We start from the raw sequence: 20,760 nt of genomic DNA, 5'->3' as shown, positions 1-20,760 counted from the left end.
GTGTCATATAATGTGTGCCGATCGACAAAATATGTTACTTGGCACTCGTTTACATAGGCCGTGACTCGCTGATAGCATGACCGTTAAGGTGACGCGTGCAAATAGACCATCGAACATAGATCAGTGGGGTCTGCTGCCTGGGATCCTGGCCAATCAGCTATTCACCTGGCCAATGTGCTTGTAGCTGATGTCTACTGTAGTAGGCAGGCTTGGTATTGTAGAAAAATTTCCCATGGAAGTGAATGGGAACTTTGCATGTAATACCAAGCCTGGCCACTTCATCGGGTATGGAGCTGTCTGCTTCCTGCAGAAATTAGCTCAGTGCACAAAGCACACTGGCATGGCAAACAGCTGACCAGTGGAGATCCCTGGTTGCATGCCTCCACCTATCTGTAATTGATGACCTAACTTGAACATAGGCTATCAGTAGTCTACAATGCAAAGTTATGGTGCTCATTGGGCAGGTTCCAAGGAGTCTGCAGATGTACAGTAGCTTTTATACTCACCCGGCTCCCCGTTCTGACACTGTCACGCGTGGAAGTTGGCACCAACCAACTAATCTTTGCATCTATATGCATGCACTCCAGAAGACAATAGTGTGTGTGCAGCCTGATAAGGCGCCAACATCCACAGGTGATTACATGGGACACTGGGAGGTGACTGAGTATAAAACCTACATCCCTTGACTCCTCGGAACCTGCCCTGTGAGCACCATGACATAATTCATAGTACTCATAGGGTGGTGACAGGTTCCTTTTAATTAGTCAAACAGGGACCAAAGTTTCTCCTTTGGACTCCATCAAGGTTCCATCGGAATCAGGAGAACATTTTAGCCTCTGATTGTAATTAAGAATATTTCCTCTTATTGGCGGCAAGCAGAGATTTTGACAAAGCGAATCCATCTCGTAATAAGTCATATATCTTCAATGGCCTCTCTTTGTTCAGTGTACAGATCTGTGGAACCAGGTTGGCTGAAGGCAACCTACGAAGGCAAGACCGGATTGGTTCCAGAGAATTACGTTGTCTACCTCTGACGATGGTGGTTCAGACAGCGTTATCTTCATGGTATCCATGGTGACAAATGAGAAAGACGAGGACTGTATCTAATATGGATGCAGCGATCAACCAGCATTGAAGGTCTCTGTTGGCTCTTGACTTGAAGACTCTCTGAGTGATTGTCCACTACGTGACTTGAGGCTCGCTATGAAGAATTTAGAATCTAATGAGTATAATATATATACAGAAATCTATGTATTTGATGCTATGGACATGTCCAGAAATGATCAAAGCCTTGAGATACTTGGTACTCGTTGGATGAAGGGCGGGCAATGACCACCAGTACCCGACCCACCAAGGTGACATCTACAGTCTACACAGAGGTGGAACTTGAAGGTCCTAGATCCTGATGCAAAATCTGTAGCCCATGTGCTGCTTACAATACTGGCGTCCTTGGTCTTTGGGCCCCCACAGGCTTTAGTGCCCCATGCATCTGCACCCTACGCCCTAAGTGTATGACATTGGTGTGAGGTTAGATGACTGAGCTAAGTGTGTCTCCTCTTCCCTTAACGATAATTGACATTTATGGTGACTATATTTTTATTTTATCTTCACAATGTTGTTGAAACTATTATTATATGATTTCATGTACTTGCAGACCACTAGTGTTGCCCTCCATGAAGGCCTAAGATATTATTGAGATTTTCTACTTACTTCGGCGGTACATTTTACACATGTGAGCGGTTTTACATAATGTTAGACACCTGACAGTATAAAACACCACTACGTTGGCATATGGCTTACTTACAGCAAAGATGTCCGAGTGTGAAGTGGTGCAATATTTGAGTGAATGCATTGTAAGGGGAATAGTGACATCATCAGGAAGTAGAGTGATGTCACTGCTTCCTAGTAAATTGATTGGTTAAAGTATATTAAATTAAGCAGAAAGGCCAAATCCTTTTTTTTTTTTAACTACCCAAATTTGTGATCATTTTTCTAGGAAATTCAAGTGCCAGGGTAGTGTAGCAGTAAAGTTACCTGACAACAGGAAATTGAAGTCTTGGCCACCAAATGATGTTGCATGTGCCACGGTAATTCTCATGTTGGTCATGGGTTTGCCAAGGTATAGTGGTTCTGCAGCACCACCTACTTTAACATAGATTCTCTAGTGTATGACCTTGTAATAGGCCTTACAACACAACTGAGAATATAAGCCAAACTAGGGTCTTCTCCATAAGAATATGCATCTGCAGATAGTTCATTCTGGGTTCTTGCACCTTATCAATGTACTGTAGGGTTTTGGTCGGATGGGTGAAAGGCCTGTGACGTGGGTACCAGATTTCCTAGAGGGGCATTGCATGGCCTATAAGTCTTCTTATGCCTACTCCCTGCTCTTCACCAGAAGAAACTATACCTCTCCCGACCCAAATCAAAGGCCTCTCATCCAGCCGACCAGAACCCTGCCATGCACAAATGAGGGGGTAAGAACCCAGAAACAGATGGATGTCTTATTCTTTTGGAGAAGACTCTAGTTTTGTTTATATGCTCAGTTGTGTTTCAGGGCCCGTTGGAAGGTCAGACATTGACTTATTGTATACAAAGGCAACCTTCTAATAGGTGGTGCTGTAGACCAGTGTTCCCCAACTCCAGTCCTCAGGGACCGCCAACAGGTCATGTTTTCAGGATTTCATCAGTGTTGCACAGGTGATGTAATTATTGTTGGTGCCTCAGACGTTGCCACAGGTGTTCTTACCATAGAATATCCTGAAAACATGACCTGTTGGTGGTCTCTAAGGACTGGAGTTGGGGACCCCTACTGTAGACGCATTATATTGTCTCACATTTGCAAACCAAATTTTCTGCAGTAATGCTGCTTGGCTTATAAGTCTCTTTACGCCTACTTGGTGCTTTGCAGAAGTAGAAACATTACTCCTCCCAACATGGGTTTTGCCATGCATGAAATATAACATGAGTCCTCAGTATGGCTTATTGAGACATTCCTGGAGTACCTACACTCAGATATGAAAGGGCCTTGGCATTTACATTGGTTGTAGTCGGCCACAGGCTCCTAGGCTTCGACTAGTGACATCATTGTGGATGACCATCTGTCTGAGCATCAAAAGTTGAAAATACCAGAAGGCACTCCTCCCCGTAGACTGCCATATGCAAGTTCTAGTGCCACCAGGCCTAGTTGTCCATATTGGACTTCAACCAGACTGTAATAATATGGACTGTTATCTTCCCATAAATCATAGCATACCTTAGCTCTGTTATGTTACAATTATTGAGCTCCTTACTCTTTCGACTTGGTGGCGTTTCTGCATCTTGACTGTTATATCACGCTATTATAGGAGTTGCTTACTGTAGATGAGCCTTTGCCTATACTGTACCCTATTAGGTATACCCTCTCCATTGTCTGTCGCCTCAGTTGACTGTAATGAGTCGATTAACTATAAAAAAAACTTGATTTCCGTTAACACAATTACCTTTATTTTGCATTCACCAAACCATCATCACTATTTATTTTCCAGTCTTAGACTATGTTCACACCTAACACATTTGTTGCCACCAGAAATCAGTTCCATTCATCTGATTGGGGTTGTTTTGGCGGCAAGCTCATGGATTTCTGCCCAGCTCCATTCAGACGAATAGAATTATACGCTAATGTGGCCTATGTCTGCTGTATTGAAATCACTTTCACCTTTTTCAAAAAGTGCAAAAATGCAAAAAGTTCTAATGCAATGCAAGATAATTTTTAATCGAGAGCTATAAGCATCATGATGGCTGCCTACCATGTGTATCAAGCACGGACCTTTGAAACTGGCACAGAGGTCAACAGGAGTGGACGCCTTCATATACTTTGCACCATATCGCCACCTGCAGGTTAGGAGGTGTTACATAAAAAAAAAAAAAAAATACCCAGGATGCTTATTCAACATATATGAAAGGGGTTAACAAGGCAAGAAAAAAAGTTTTGGAACTTAATCAGAAAAGAGGCAGTACATTAAAAAAAAAACCTATACTCACCTCACCCGATCCACTTCCTACTGCAATGATGATGTCACCAATACCAGGGACATGTGACTGCTGCAGCCAATCATCGGCTTGCTTTGTCTTGTTATTAACCACAGCAATCACCAGGGCTGGACTAGGATTAAAATTTCCTTTGGGCGCATAAACCTCACCAGCCCACATACAATATTGCCCACTCCATATTGCAAAACAATAGTGGCGTGCTACGCATGCTGCAAGAAATTGTACTTAAGACTGGTTTCAGACAAGTGTACGAGCACATAAATGCCCATAATATAGATGGGTGTTCCAGCCTGACTGTAAGTCTTCACGCCCCTTCTCTACTGACATGGGTATTATCCCTCTTTCCGCCCATCTCAGACTTGGAGTAGGAAGGGGAGAGCTGTGGTGGACCAGGCACCAATGGAACTGGAGCAGTACAGGATTGAGTGCGGTTGGTTTGACTTGTATATAATTTACCCTCCATTTGAGCAAGTTTCAAAACTTTTCTCTTGCTTTGATAACGCCTTTCACAGTGTGCATATTAAGAGAATAAAGGGAGTGGAATTTAAAAAAAAGGTTTTTTTTCTTCCAGAAAACAGCGCCACTCAGGTATCTAGACTGTGGTCAGTACTGCAGCCTATTCTCAGAGTTGGGTATTGATAACCTATCCTTACCACAGCTTATGCCATGTCTAGATTGAGTAGTTTGCATAACCAATGGCAACAAATATAACTGGTGACTGGTGATGCAGGTCGGATTTGTGAAAAACAATGAGACAGAATACAGCTATGTAGAGAGGCCTACACAAGCTAAGTAGCCAGAACAGCCCAAAACAATCTGCTCCATCAAGCAGAGCACCCACCCTGAAAAGGGTGGCACCACTATGGGAGAAAGTCAGTCAACAGCTACTCTAAACTTAAAGGGGTTGTCTCGCGGCAGCAAGTGGGGTTATACACTTCTGTATGGCCATATTAATGCACTTTGTAATGTACATCGTGCATTAAATATGAGCCATACAGAAATTATTCACTTACCTGCTTCGTTGCTGGCGTCCCCGTCTCCATGGATCCGTCTAATTCTGATGTCTTCTTGCTTTTTTAGACGCGCTTGCGCTGTGCGGTCTTCTCCCCTTCTCCTAGGTCCAGGCACGAGCAGCGTTATGGCTCCGCCCCCTTCTACGCATCATCGCGTAGCTCCGCCCCGTCACGTGTGCCGATTCCAGCCAATCAGGAGGCTGGAATCGGCAACGGACCGCACAGAGCCCACGGTGCACCATGGGAAAGGACCCGCGGTGCATCGTGGGTGAAGATCCCAGCGGCCATCTTGGTGAAGGAAGAAGAAGGAAGAAGGAAGACGTCGCAGAGCGGGGATTCGGGTAAGTATATGTAATTTTTTTTTTTAACACATCCCTTGTGGTTGTCCTGCGCCAAACGGGGGGCCTATGGAAAAGAAAAAAAAAACCTTTTCGGCGCGAGACAACCCCTTTAAGATGCTAGAAAACCCTCAGTACTAAATAAACTACATCTCTAATACTGAACATTACGAACACCAAGGTCTACCCTAAGCAAGCTCTGGCACAGCATGGCCATGTACATAAACAGTATAACCAGTGCTCTTAGGACTAAGGGGCCAGTATATATATCCTAAAACTATACCAGCGCTAACACTAGCTTTGTAACACAGCAGATGCACCATCCGGCACATCACATGGTCCCGGTGCCATGCTGACATCACCCTTGGACTTCAGAGGAAACCTGGAAGTTACGGCACATCCGGGCTATGACAGGTTATCAATATCAGATTACTGGGCGTCTGAGCGATCAGCTGTTTGAAGCGACCAGTAACATCATATTCATTAATCATGTGACCTAAATGCAGCCCAGTTCCATTTAATGAATGGGATTGAGCTGCTAAACCAGATGCCATCTCTATAAAATATACAGCGCTGTCAGACAGCTGATCAGTGGAGAGCCTGAGCGGCGGACCCTCACCAACCTGATGCTGATGGCCTATCCTGAGAATAAGTCATCAATATCCAAGGCTCAGAAAACCTCTTTAGGTAAATGTGGCTAAGCTGCAATACAAGACACAGCCAATAGGCAAGAGTGGCACTGTTTTGTGGGGGAAAAAAATACCATTTTTTTTTTTTTTTTTAAAGCATCCTGAGCAACCCCTTTCAATAAGCGTTTACAGCAAAGCTAGAAATTCTCAAGATTTCTGTTAATTCACATGTACAAGTCTATTTTATTTGGAAAACTCAATTGTTATCTATGTAAATAATGGCACCTAAGACCACACTGTATATGTACTCCAGTGTATAAAATGTAATGTATAAGTTGCTGAATAAACCATATTTATAAGAAAAATGATGTGTGAAGCGCAATTATGTACTATGATAGTATTAAATAGATGAAAGGGAGAGGGGGGAATGCAGCTGCAGTCTCACTCAAATAGTGGGAGAGAGGAGGAGGAGCAATAAGAAGAAATGGGATTGGCTTAGAGATCATGGTACAGCTCCGTCATCACACCAGGAAGAACCTGCCCATATTTAGAAGACGCATGAATCTCATTTGTGCATACAAGTGGACCTGTCACCAGTATAAAGTATCTAAGATGTCCCCATGTTGCAGTATGCCTGATACAGAAATGCCCCGCTGCGAGTCAAAGAAGTGTCGCCCTTTCAGATCTGGGTCTACACGTCACTTTGATTTTTGAATCACTTGCTGCATCCCCATTTTTTGTCGACATCAGTGCTGCAACAATAGTAAGATTTGGGGGTTTTGGCCAATTGCTCCATTAAGCTAAAAACAGATATGATCTGCTGCAGCTTTGCCGATTTACCCTGTGGGGACATCTTAGTTATCTATATACTGCTGACAGGTTGCCTTGTCTTTTTGTTCTGCAGTAACATTTTGCTTCTAAAGCTCTTTAGAAAATGTTGCACTGCTGGGTGTTCGTTTATGGTAGGAAAGTTTTAAATCTGCACAAGGGTTTGTCACAAATCTGATATGAATGGTTATAACTACATGGAATCAATGTGTGTATGAGTTTTAAATAAAAGGAGGGGAGAGGAGGGGGATGCAGCTGCAGTCTTAATGTTTCAATAAAATAGTGAGAGAAGGGACATGGAGCCGCTAAAAGGAGCTGTGTGATTGGTTTAGAGACCATAGTACAGCTCTGACTTCACACCATGAATCACAGAATGGTAGAGTTGGAAGGGACCTCCAGGGTCATCGGGTCCAACTCCCTGCTCAGTGCAGGATTCACTAAGTCATCCCAGACAGATATTTGTCCAGCCTTTGTTTGAAGTCTTCCATTGAAGGAGAACTCACCACCTCCCTGGTAACCCGTTCCACTCATTGATCACCCTCACTGTCAGAACGTTTTTCCTAATATCTAATCTGTGTCTCCTCCCTTTCAGTTTCATCCCATTGCTTCTTTCCTTGTGCAAATGAGAATAGGGCAGATCCCCCTGTACTGTGACAGCCCTTCAGATATTTGTAGACAGCTATTAAGTCTCCTCTCAGCCTTCTTTTTTGCAAGCTAAACATCCCCGAATCCTTGAACTGCTTCATAGGACAGGATTTGCAGACCGCTCAACATCCTGGTAGCTCCTATCTGTACTTGCTCCAGTTTGTCTATGTCTTTTTTAACGTGGGGTGCCCAGAACTGGACACAGTATTCCAGATGAGGTCTGACTAAGGAAGAGTAGAGGGGGATAATGACCTCACGTGATCTAGACTCTATGCTTCTCTTAATACATCCCAGAATTGTGTTTGCCTTTTTGGCTGCTGCATCACATTGTTGACTCATGTTCAGTCTTCGATCTATTAGTATACCTAAGTATTTTTTCATATACCGGTATGCCGCTGCTTAGCCCAGTTTCTCCCATTCTGTATGTGCTTTTTTTTCATTTTTCTTGCCCAGATGTAGGACTTTGCATTTCTCCCTGTTAAATATCATTCTGTTGGAAGTTAACAGTTGGACAGTACACACTGAGGGTTTTTTTTAAATGCTCATAAGGGTTATTGAAACAGTCCAGATATTCACACTAAGTACACTGTTGCAACGTTTTATGCCCTTTGCCAAGCATATTCAGAAACTTGGAACACTTAAGGGTTTGACCGTAATTCAGCTTGGATATAGGTAATATTGGAATGTGACTGTGTTTTAAAAAAGTCCTATGGTGTGGTATGCAGAAGGAACCTTGGTCGCCTGCTGAGGCATGCACAAATACTCATACGCTCTTGTAAAGGGGGCCTTAGGCTGAGAATTGGGTTGGAACAATACAGAGTGCTAACCTAAATAAGGGACTACAATGGACGCCAAATTTAAAAGACCTTATTTTTTTCCGCCATTCCCACGGCTACTGTGCGAATTCTCATTCAAATGAATGGGACACAGGAATGGACTCTACCTGGATTCTGTGTCCATTCTCACACCGTGTGAACAAGGCCTTGAGCTAAAATTGGGATAGAGAAATATAGAGCACTGATTGTAGTCATGAAATTAAATAGATGCTATCTTTAAAAAATACTGTAGGAATGAGGGTTTACATTATGGCTCGTGCTGCTGCGGAGGCCTCTAGAATTGAGGCCCTTGCAATTGATATTTGGCATGTCTACCCATGATTTGAATTGGAGTTGTTCATACTGTACTTAACCAGTCTTTTCCTTTAGGTAAAAGTCCCTTTACCAACCAAGATAAGATCTTTTTCTTACTCATGTGGGGCAACGACATGGCATAATTCGCCACCACCCGCTATGGTATTGCAGGCCAAGTTTCCATTGAAATGAATGGGCACTTGGCCTGCAATACCAAGCCTGGCCACTGCAGGGAGAACGCAGCTGTCTGCTTTCTGCAGAAATTAGCTCAGTTTGTGAATGCACCGTCCCAGCTGATTCTGGAAAGCAGACCCCTACTGATCTACTATTTATGACCTATCCTGAAGAAAGGTCATCAATAGTTTACTATTGGACAACTCCTTTAATATTTGATTTAATATGGGTAAATAATGGACTATGTTAGTGAGATCTGATCAAATGAAATTCTGCAGTTCACGGAATAATTCCCTTAGATTCCATGTAATTAATGAACCTTGTGTTCTTATCAATCATCGAGAACATCTTGTGCCTACAACAAATTCTATGTAAAAGTCTCTCGGGATGGCGGCTTCCTTCATAAGTTACGTAATAGAGTACAAGGTGAGCGGAGCGGAACGCGTTGTGTAATAGTAGAAGGGACAGCAAAATTTCCTTTAACCCCTTATAACAGTCGTAAAGGCCTTCAAAAACATGATCATCACTAGAGTCTTATGGTGACTGAGAGCCAGACTTTCGTTGCAATGGCTAGGACCATAGAAGACTAGGATCTCAGTCACTTAACTCCTTAGATGCCACAGTCAATAGGGACCATGGCATCTAGGTGGTTAGATTGCAAATACAATTCGAGGATGCCGATGGGCACCCATAGCAGCCAGAAGCCTAAGAAAAGGCTGATCCTTCAACACAGACTAATTAATTGGTTTGCTGTTTTAGACTTGTAGGGAATACATTTTTGCTATACTGACTATACCAAAGAATTATAAAAGCGTTCAAACGATCACATTGTGAAGTCCCTGGTGGAGCTAAAAAATAAAGCAAGTTTGTTTCAGTTCCTAAAAGCAAAAAGAAACCACACAAAGTAAGAGCTTATTCAGACGACCATATATCGGATGGGTTTTCACGCCCAGCCGATATACGGTGTCCCTCTCTGCAGGGGGAGGAGGCTGGAAGAGCTGGGAGCAGTGCATTGAGCTCCCAACATCTCTCTGCCTCCTCTCCACCCCCTCTCCGCCCCTCAACACTATTCGCAATGGAAGGGGGCGGGGCTAAGTCACGAAACGTAGCTCCACCACCACCCCTCCTCTTCTCATTGCAAATAGTGCAGAAGGGGTGGAGAGGAGGCAGAGAGGGGGCGGGAGCTCAGAGCACAGCTCCCGACTCTTCCAGCCTCCTCCCCCTGCAGAGAGGGATGCCGTATACCAGCCGGGCGTGAATACCCGTCCGATATACGGTCGCCTGAATAAGCCTTAAGACTGAACAAAATCCACTACACCATGACGATCATTACCAATAATAACACTATATGAAGTCCATATAACGCCACGATCACATATTACTACCACACACCACTAATAATACTGTTACCAAACAAAGACCACTTTAAAAATCAATATTACCACTAATCCATATTACCCACAGATCATGATCACATGCCACCAAATTTTTACTGAAAAAAAACTATACAAAGACCAATTTTACCCCCTATACAGTAATCATATAGCAGTAGATACTAGCTCTATACAGATGCTCTGCAGACCATATAAGTGATTATAATACCTTTATGTCCAGTAATCAAAAGTGATATCCACTTTAACTGGAGTTGTTCACTTTCTCTTTTCTTCTCCACCTGGCCCAGGCAGCCATGACGACTTCTCGTAGTCACAACTTGTCTCTGCTGAATTTGACACACAGACATCTTTGACTCCTCAATTTCCCATTTTTCAAACATCTGTCTTGTTTTCTGCTTCGCCCAGATTGCACATCCTGTATCACCTGTCCGCAGTGCCAGGCTTACGGGTCCTGCATCCTGACTAGAGATGAGCGAGCACCAAAATGCTTGGATGCTCGTTACTCGGGACAAAATTATTGCGATGCTCGAGGGTTCGTTTCGAGTAACGAACCCCATTGAAGTCAATGGGCGACCCGAGCATTTTTGTATATCGCCGATGCTCGCTAAGGTTTTCATTTGTGAAAATCTGGGCAATTCAAGAAAGTGATGGGAACGACACAGCAACAGATAGGGCAGACGAGGGGCTACATGTTGGGCTGCATCTCAAGTTCACAGGTCCCACTATTAAGCCACAATAGCGGCAAGAGTGCCCCCCCCCCCCAACAATTTTTACTTCTGAAAAACCCTCATTAGCAATGCATACCTTAGCTAAGCACCACACTACCTCCAACAAAGCACAATCACTGCCTGCATGACACTCCACTGCCACTTCTCCTGGGTTACATGCTTATTGCAGGGAAGGGCTTCTATATTTAAGCCCTTCCCGACAATTCATCCCGCGCACGCCGGCAGCCCATTGCTTTCAGTGGAACCTGCTGTATTGCCGGCTCCATTGAATTCAATGGGCAAACATCGTTCTTCTCTGCCACAGCTGTTACAGCTGTGGCAGAGAAGAATGATTTGTCTTCTATATGTTCTCAATGGGGTCGGCGCTGCTGCCGCCGGCCCCATTGAGCACATATAGAGAAGAGAACAGGAATCGCAGATCGCAGATAGGTGCGATCTGCGATTTCTGACTATGGCCTAAGAAGGACCGTTGGGGTTCTTGAAGCCTAAAATAACTCCTAACGCTCTCCCTATAGCAGCTCCGGCATCAGCAGCACTGTCCCTGATCTCTGTCAGAATGCATCTGTGGCGAGCCGCGGGCGGGCAGATTTTAATACTCGGGTGACACCTGATCTCGCCAGCCACTCACTGCAGGGGGGTGGTATAGGGCTGGAACATCACAGGAGGAAGTTGTAATGCCTTCCCTGTCCTTCTATTGTCCAGAAAAGCGCGCAAATTTCTCAGGGAAGAAAATGAAAGTGACTCGAACACCGCGTGGTACTCGTCTCAAGTAACGAGCATCTCGAACACCCTAATACTCGAACGAGTATCAAGCTCGGACGAGTACGCTCGCTCATCTCTAATCCTGACCTTTGGAGACACCAGTTTCCTCTCTAAGTTCCACAGGAGTAACGAATTGCTGTCATTACTGTAAGATTAGAATTATTGCTGCCTCTTGCAACACTGAGGAGAATGCTGCCAAATTAGTCTTCATTGCCAAACGTGTACGCTACTTACAGAGGGCAGGTGAATGTAATCAGCCCATGGTGTCAGACTGTTTCTTCTCTGCAAAATTCATGTTGGCCAAGAGAATTGAAACTCCTCCCAAGAACTGTATATTCGCTCTCATGGAGAATTAAAGCAATCCCTTTGCAAACAGCTGATCATCCTATCCTTTATTTCCAAAATGTGGCCCCCGCCTGTGCGTCTCCTTACCTCTGCTATGCACATCCCTTACATAGGGGGCTTCTGGGCACAGAGTCCACAGGCAGAACAGGTCTCTGTGCTAATCTACCTAGTGGCATGCTGCCCATTTGGCTGGCCAACACCTCCCAAAAGTGTGACCATTGGATATTATGGACAGCACATCGGTGGGCATAAAGAAATACCAGGAGTGGCAAGGGGCACACAAAACTAATAGAGGCAAGCTCTAGTGGAAACCAACAATTTATGTATAAGACCGCTTCCACATGGGCGGTGCGATATTGCTGTGAGAAAATCTGTGTTTTCTCGCAGCGCTAACGTGATTTTGTGTCGCTACAAAGTCATACAACTTTGTAGCACGACGTGTGAGGATTTTCGGGGGGGGGGGGGGGGGCTTTAAATGAAAATTTAAAAAAACCAAACACATACATCACCTAAGAGGCACTGTCAGCTCTGCTGCGTCTTGTCCCCAGCACTTGTCTTCAGGCATCTTTGAGAATCCCCACCTCCAGGAAGCGCTAACTCTGATTGGCTGAGCGCTCAGTCAATCAGAGGCAGCACTTCCTTGTGGGCAGGGATTTTTCAATCCCTGACCAGAAGAGATGCCTGAAGACAAGTGCTGGGGACAAGACGCAGCAGAGCTGACAGCGCCTCTTAGGTGATGTATGTGGGGTTTTTTTTATGCAGCTAGGGCTTTTACAGTAGGGTTTTCGGGTGATTCGATCTGATGCAACAGAGAGGAAGGGTCCCCAGGGAAACATGGGCTACAAAACCTCGCAAATTGTGGCTGTATAGAGCATGCCGCGATTTTGTAGTCTCGCAATGTCGTAGGCTATTAAAACATACCTCGTATGGAAGAACCCATAGGAAAGCATGGGCTCTACGTACATGCGATTTGTCACACTGCGACAAAATCGCCCTTGTGGAAGCGGCCTCATACACAGTTTATTTTTCTAGTTTGAGTCCAGATGAAGAGATTGGGATGACCATAACTGCAACTCCATGCTCCTCGAAGAGCTGGTCACAGTCAGCATGCTCCAATGTTAAAAGAAATACTTCTCAGTCCCCTACTCCTGGTGTATTCTGCTCTTCCCTCCTTGTTTAGGTGTGCCTGATGATGTACCTCACGTCTCGTGACTCCCCACCATGGTAACATCTATGCGTGTTTGATCTTCGGATTTCTTCTAGTCAAAAGCTGCACAATCTTCCATTTCTGCCACACGTTAAAAATAAAGTCTCAAATGGGAAGCACTGGAGGAAATTGTGAGGTGGGGCTCCGGGACAATTTTTCAACACTGTAATCTGGTCCTATGCATCCATCAGTTATAACCTGAATACCACCTGCCCAGTATTGTTTAGGTCCCACTTGGGCTACCAAAGGTGCGCAGACCCATCACGATGTTCACTCAAGACTTCTGAAAATGCTCTGTGGTATCTGGCACCAAAACACTGGTAGCAGATTCTGTAAGTCCTGTAAGTTGCTCTGTGCGGCCTCCAAGGTTCGGACTTGTTTTTTCAGCACATCCCACAGATGCTCCATTGGATTGGGATCTGGTGTAGTTGGGGGTCAAGTCATCACTTTGATCTCATATTCCTCAAACTATACCTGAACATTTTGTGCAGTGCGGCTGGTTGCATTATCCTGCTAAAAAGGGCACTGCCAGTAGTGAATATGGCTGCCATGAAGTTGGGGAGGGGGGTATATTATTATTCATATGAATGCCAGGACCCAAGGTTTTCAGCAGAGCATTGCCCAGAATATCGCACTGCCTCCTCTGGCTTGTTGTCTTCCCATAGTGAATCCTGGAGCCATCTCTTCCCCAGATGATTCACACACATGGCCGTCCACATGATGCAAAAGAGAAGGTGCTTCATGAGACCAGGCCACCTTCTTCCATTGGTTCAGTTCTGATGCTTGCATGCCCATTGTAGGCACTATTGGCTTGGCAGAGGGGTCAGCATGGGCACTCTGACACTTTTCTATCATCACCAGCTTTAACATTTTCACCAATTCTTACTACAGTAGCTGCTCTGTGGGATCCAACCAATTGGGCTGGCCTTCCCTCAATGGTAAATTAAAATAATCAATTAGTTCAATATATGCTATTTCAAACTAGAGCATGATGTGTATTTTTTTTTGTGCAAACGAAATGCCTGTGAAAATATAGTTATGTGAATGAACCTGTATTTGCGCAGTCTATTATGCACGAAAAAATTGTGCGCCCAGTACTCAGTGAATAGAATATATTGAAATCAATGTGTTCGTTCACATGAGCGTATTTTGCACATGCATTTTGTTCACGCAAACAAATATACAGCATGTTCTATTTTCCTGTGCATTGGCGCAGAGAAAGAGCACACATTGAACTAATTACACGAATTGCCCTTTTCAATGAGTAGGAGCGTGGTTGCCTGTTTTATTTGTACACGCAAAAAGTATAATAAAACACACACATGCGAATACGCAACAACCATTGTGCATGTAAATGTCCTTACGCCCGGCCTTAAAGGGGTTGTCCCGCGCCGAAACGTTTTTGGTTTTTTTTCAATAGGCCCCCCGTTCGGCGCGAGACAAACACAAGGGATGGGTTAAAAAAAACAAAACAGTTTAGTACTTACCCGAATCCCCACTCTGCGGCGACTTGTTTCTTACCTTAGCAAGATGGCCGCCGGGATCTTCACCCATGATGCACCGAGGGTCTTCTCCCATGGTGCACCGTGGGCTCTGTGCGGTCCATTGCCGATTCCAGCCTCCTGATTGGCTGGAATCGGCACACGTGACGGGGCGGAGCTACGAGGACCAGCTCTCCGGCACGAGCGGCCCCATTCACCAGGGAGAAGACCGGACTGCGCAAGCGCGTCTAATCGGGCGATTAGACGCTGAAATTAGACGGCACCATGGCGACGGGGACGCTAGCAACGGAGCAGGTAAGTGAATAACTTCTGTATGGCTCATAATTAATGCACGATGTACATTACAAAGTGCATTAATATGGCCATACAGAAGTGCTGAACCCCACTTTCTTTCGCGGGACAACCCCTTTAATGCTGATTGTGGTAAGTAAGAGGTTAAACTGCCAGGATCTGAGGTTTTTACAAATCTGGTTGTTAGAGCAGGATCCTGGCTGTCAGTAGTCAGCTGAGCCATCGCCTTAAACAGATGTATGTACAGTTATGTCCTGTAGGGATGGGGTATGTATGAAGGGAGATCGCGGGCGTTGGCTGTTTATTACAGCCGACACCCGGCGGCAACAACTCTACTCAGCCATGCAGCTGATCGAAGCTATTAACCATTTAAATGCTGCTGTAAATTCTGACAGGGGCATTTAAATTCAATGTTTAGGTGTCCTATACCGCCCCCTGTGAGGAGATCGCAGGGAGCCGTGTGGGTGTCATGACAACCGGGGGCCTTCTGAAAGGCTCCAGTGCTGTCTTGGCAGAATGCCTATCAAGCCATCCCCATGGGGTGGCTTAATAGACTGCCTGCCTCATTGCAGTATGATGTAATGCCATATCATTACATCATACTGCAGGAGCGATCAAAGCTAAAAAAAAAAAAAAAGTATAAATGAGAACAATAAAGTTTTACTAATTGTTGGGGAAAAAAAGTAATAAAAGTAAAAAAAAAACCCTTTTGCCATATGTACAATAGAAACGTCTAAATTATAAAACAAAAATACATATTTAGTATTGCTGTATCCGTAAGGGCTAGTGATGAGCGAACGTACTCGTCCGAGCTTGATGCTCGGGCGAATATTAGGGTGTTCGGGATGCTCGTTACTCTTAACGAGCACCACGCGGTGTTCGGGTTACTTTCACTTTCCTCTGTGAGACGTTAGCGCGCTTTTCTGGCCAATTGAAAGACAGGGAAGGCATAACAACTTCCCCCTGTGACGTTCAAGCCCTATACCACCCCCCTGCTGTGAGTGGCTGGGGAGATCAGATGTCACCCGAGTATAAAAGTCGGCCCCTCCCGCGGCTCGCCTCAGATGCCTTGTGAGTTAGCTGAGGGAAAGTGCTGCTGCTGGTGCTGCTGTAGGGAGAGTGTTAGGGGTGAGTGTAGGCTTCAAGAACCCCAACGTTCCTTCTCAGGGCCACATCTATCCGTGTGCAGTACTGTGGAGGGTGCTGTTAGCAGTGTTGCACAATTTTTTTTTTTTCAAAATCGGCTGTCTGCAGAGCATTGCGCCCTGCAGTAATAGTCCAGGGACAGAAGTGGTGGTTAGGCAGGGAGAGTGTTAGGAGTGAGTGTAGGCTTCAAGAACCCCAACGGTCCTTCTTAGGGCCACATTTAACCGTGTGCAGTACTGTGCAGGCTGCTGTTAGCAGTGTTGCATATATTTTTTTTTTCAAAATCGGCTGTGCAGAGCATTGCGCCCTGCAGTAATACTACAGGGATAGAATTGTGTAGGCAGGGCCAGAAGACATATATTATTGATTGAATATAGTCAGTGGGCCTTTTCTTTTAAAAAAAGGGGAAAGATTCTATGTGGCCTGCCTCTGTCAGTCATCAGCGTTCTGGGTATGTGTGTGGTGGGTGGAGATAGTAAAAAAATCATACGCAGCCAGCTAAGTTTAACAGCAGGCTTGCGCCAATTTATTTCCTGCCTTCCTGGGAAAAATCACCGCTCTGCTGCACTTCATATAACTGCATTTCTGTGGAACACATTTCTTATCTGATTGAATATAGTCAGTGGGCCTTTTCTTTAAAAAAAAGGGAAAAATTCAATTTGTCCTGCAGGCTTGCGCCAATTTATTTCCTGCCTGGGAAATCACTGGTAATACAGCATGTAAATTTTAAAGACAGAAAAACTCACTTGATGCGCTCCATCCAACTGTATCAACAAGTGAAAATCTTACTTGCAACGCGTTTCGGCTTTTTGTAAGCCTTTTTCAAGCATCTGACATTGGTAATACAGCATGCTGAGGGGTAGGCCTAGAGGACGTGGACGTGGCCGAGGAAGCGTGGGCCCAAGTGAGGGTGTGGGCACAGGCCGAGCTCCTGATCCAGGTGTATCGCAGCCGACTGCTGCGCGATTAGGAGAGAGGCACGTTTCTGGCGTCCCCACATTCATCGCACAATTAATGGGTCCACGCGGGAGACCTTTATTAGAAAATGAGCAGTGTGAGCAGGTCCTGTCGTGGATGGCAGAAAGTGCTTCGAGCAAGCTGTCATCCACCCACAGTTCTGCGCCGTCCAGTGCTGCAAATCCGAATCCTCTGGCTGCTGCTCCTCCTTCCTCCCAGCCTCCTCACTCCACTACAATGACACATGCTCAGGAGCGGGAAGACTCCCAGGAACTGTTCTCGGGCCCCTGCTCAGATTGGGCAGCAGTGGTTCCTCTCCCACCAGAGGAGTTTATCGTCACTGATGCCCAACCATTCGAAAGTTCCCGGGGTCCGGGGGATGAGGCTGGGGACTTCCGGCAACTGTCTCAAGACCTTTCAGTGGGTGAGGAGGACGATGACGATGAGACACAGTTGTCTATCGGTGAGGTAGTAGTAAGGGCAGTAAGTCCGAGGGAGGAGCACACAGAAGATTCGGAGGAAGAGCAGCAGGGCGATGAGGTGACTGACCCCACCTGGTGTGCAGCGCCTACTCAGGACAGGTCTTCAGAGGGGGAGGCAAGGGCAGCAGCAGGGCAGGTTGCAAGAGGCAGTGCGGTGTCCAGGGGTAGAGGCAGGGCCAGACCAAATAATCCACCAACTGTTTCCCAAAGCGCACCCTCGCGCCATGCCACCCTGCAGAGGCCAAGGTGCTCTAAGGTCTGGCAGTTTTTCACAGAGACGCCTGACGACCGACGAACAGTGGTGTGCAACCTTTGTCGCGCCAAGATCAGCCGGGGAGCCACCACCAACAGCCTCACCACCACCAGCATGCGCAGACATATGATGGCCAAGCACCCCACAAGGTGGGACGAAGGCCGTTCACCGCCTCCGGTTTGCACCGCTGCCTCTCTCCCTGTGCGCCAACCTGCCACTGAGATCCAACCCCGCTCTGAGGACACAGGCACTACCGTCTCCTGGCCTGCACCCACACCCTCACCTCCGCTGTCCTCGGCCCAATCCAGCAATGTCTCGCACCGCACCGTCCAGCCGTCGCTAGCGCAAGTGTTTGAGCGCAAGCGCAAGTACGCCGCCACGCACCCGCACGCTCAAGCGTTAACCGTCCACATAGCCAAATTTATCAGCCTTGAGATGCTGCCGTATAGGGTTGTGGAAACTGAGTCCTTCAAAAGTATGATGGCGGCGGCGGCCCCGCGCTACTCAGTTCCCAGTCGCCACTACTTTTCCCGATGTGCCGTCCCAGCCCTGCACGACCACGTCTCCCGCAACATTGTACGCGCCCTCACCAACGCGGCTACTGCCAAGGTCCACTTAACAACGGTCACATGGACAAGCACAGGCGGGCAGGGCCACTATATCTCCCTGACGGCACATTGGGTGAATTTAGTGGAGGCTGGGACAGAGTCAGAGCCTGGGACCGCTCACGTCCTACCCACCCCCAGAATTGCGGGCCCCAGCTCGGTGGTGGTATCTGCGGCGGTGTATGCTTCCTCCACTAAACCACCCTCCTCCTCCTCCTCCTCCAACGCAACCTCTGTCTCGCAATCAAGATGTGTCAGCAGCAGCAGCGCGTCGCCAGCAGTCGGTGTCGCGCGTCGTGGCAGCACAGCGGTGGGCAAGCGTCAGCAGGCTGTGCTGAAACTACTCAGCTTAGGAGATAAGAGGCACACGGCCCACGAACTGCTGCAGGGTCTGACAGAGCAGACCGACCGCTGGCTTGCGCCGCTGAGCCTCCAACCGGGCATGGTCGTGTGTGACAACAGCCGTAACCTGGTGGCGGCTTTGCAGCTCGGCAGCCTCACGCACGTGCCATGCCTGGCCCACGTCTTTAATTTGGTGGTTCAGCGCTTTCTGAAAAGCTACCCACGCTTGTCAGACCTGCTCGTAAAGGTGCGGCGGCTCTGCGCACATTTCCGCAAGTCCCACACGGACGCTGCCACCCTGCGGACCCTGCAACATCGGTTTAATCTGCCAGTGCACCGACTGCTGTGCGACGTGCCCACACGGTGGAACTCTACGCTCCACATGTTGGCCAGGCTCTATGAGCAGCGTAGAGCTATAGTGGAATACCAACTCCAACATGGGCGGCGCAGTGGGAGTCAGCCTCCTCAATTATTTTCAGAAGAGTGGGCCTGGTTGGCAGACATCTGCCAGGTCCTTCGAAACTTTGAGCAGTCTACCCAGGTGGTGAGCGGCGATGCTGCAATCATTAGCGTCACCATTCCTCTGCTATGCATCTTGAGAAGTTCCCTGCAAAGCATAAAGGCAGACGCTTTGCGCTCGGAAACAGAGCCGGGGGAAGACAGTATGTCGCTGGATAGTCAGAGCACCCTCCTGTCTATATCTCAGCGCGTTCAGGAGGAGGAGGAGGAGCATGAGGAGGATGAGGAGGAGGGGGAAGAGACAGCTTGGCCCACTGCTGACGGTACCCATGCTGCTTGCCTGTCATCCTTTCAGCGTGTATGGCCTGAGGAGGAAGAGGAGGATCCTGAAAGTGATCTTCCTAGTGAAGACAGCCATGTGTTGCGTACAGGTACCCTGGCACACATGGCTGACTTCATGTTAGGATGCCTTTCTCGTGACCCTCGCGTTGCACGCATTCTGGCCACGACGGATTACTGGGTGTACACACTGCTCGACCCACGGTATAAGGAGAACCTTTCCACTCTCATTCCCGAAGAGGAAAGGGGTTCGAGAGTGTTGCTATACCACAGGACCCTGGCGGACAAGCTGATGGTAAAATTCCCATCCGACAGCGCTAGTGGCAGAAGGCGCACTTCCGAGGGCCAGGTAGCAGAGGAGGTGCGGAGATCGAGCAGCATGTACAGCACAGGCAATACAACAGTCTTTAAGGCCCTGGACAGCTTTATGGCTCCCCAGCAAGACTGTGTCACCGCTCCCCAGTCAAGGCTGAGTCGGCGGGAGCACTGTAAAAGGATGGTGAGGGAGTACGTAGCCGATCGCACGACTGTCCTCCCTGACGCCTCTGCCCCCTACAACTACTGGGTGTCGAAGCTGGACACGTAGCCTGAACTCGCGCTGTATGCCCTGGAGGTGCTTGCTTGTCCTGCGGCTAGCGTCCTGTCAGAGAGGGTGTTTAGTGCGGCTGGGGGAATCATCACAGATAAGCGTACACGCCTGTCAACCGACAGTGCCGACAGGCTTACACTCATCAAGATGAACAAAGCCTGGATTTCCCCAGACTTCTCTTCTCCACCAGCGGACAGCAGCGATACCTAAACAATACGTAGGCTGCACCCGCGGATGGAAGCTACGTTCTCTCTCACCATCCAAAACGGGGACATTTCTGCTTCATCAATCTGTGTATAATATTCCTCCTCCTCCTGCTCCTCCTCCTGAAACCTCACGTAATCACGCCGAACGGGCCATTTTTTATTAGGGCCACAAGGCTCACTCATATAATTTTTCTTAAAAATTTTTATACGTTTCAATGCTCTTAAAAGCGTTGAAACTTTAACTTGAACCAATTTTTCGTTAAACTGGGCTGCCTCCAGGCCTAGTTACCACTTAAGCCACATTAACCAAAGCAGTTAATGGGTTTCACCTGCCATCTTGGTTGGGCATGGGCAATTTTTCTGA

The 20,760-nt window shown here is 47.0% G+C and overlaps 1 protein-coding gene across 1 annotated transcript in view; it reads left to right on the top strand.

The window, feature by feature from the left end:
* The window catches only part of ARHGAP42 (Rho GTPase activating protein 42), a 289,629-nt gene extending 283,258 nt beyond the window's left edge, over positions 1-6,371 (top strand). The window contains exon 24 of the mRNA XM_066586582.1: positions 946-6,371. Coding sequence (XP_066442679.1) covers positions 946-1,034 — 89 coding nt within the window. The 3' untranslated portion in view covers positions 1,035-6,371. The remainder of the gene's footprint in view (positions 1-945) is intronic.
* The last annotated feature ends 14,389 nt before the right edge of the window (positions 6,372-20,760 follow it).

This window comes from Eleutherodactylus coqui, chromosome 1, assembly GCF_035609145.1.
Source record: "Eleutherodactylus coqui strain aEleCoq1 chromosome 1, aEleCoq1.hap1, whole genome shotgun sequence".
NCBI lineage: Eukaryota > Metazoa > Chordata > Amphibia > Anura > Eleutherodactylidae > Eleutherodactylus > Eleutherodactylus coqui.
The sequence above is the reverse complement of the archived record's forward strand: the minus strand, read 5'-3'. Positions and strand labels throughout refer to the sequence as shown.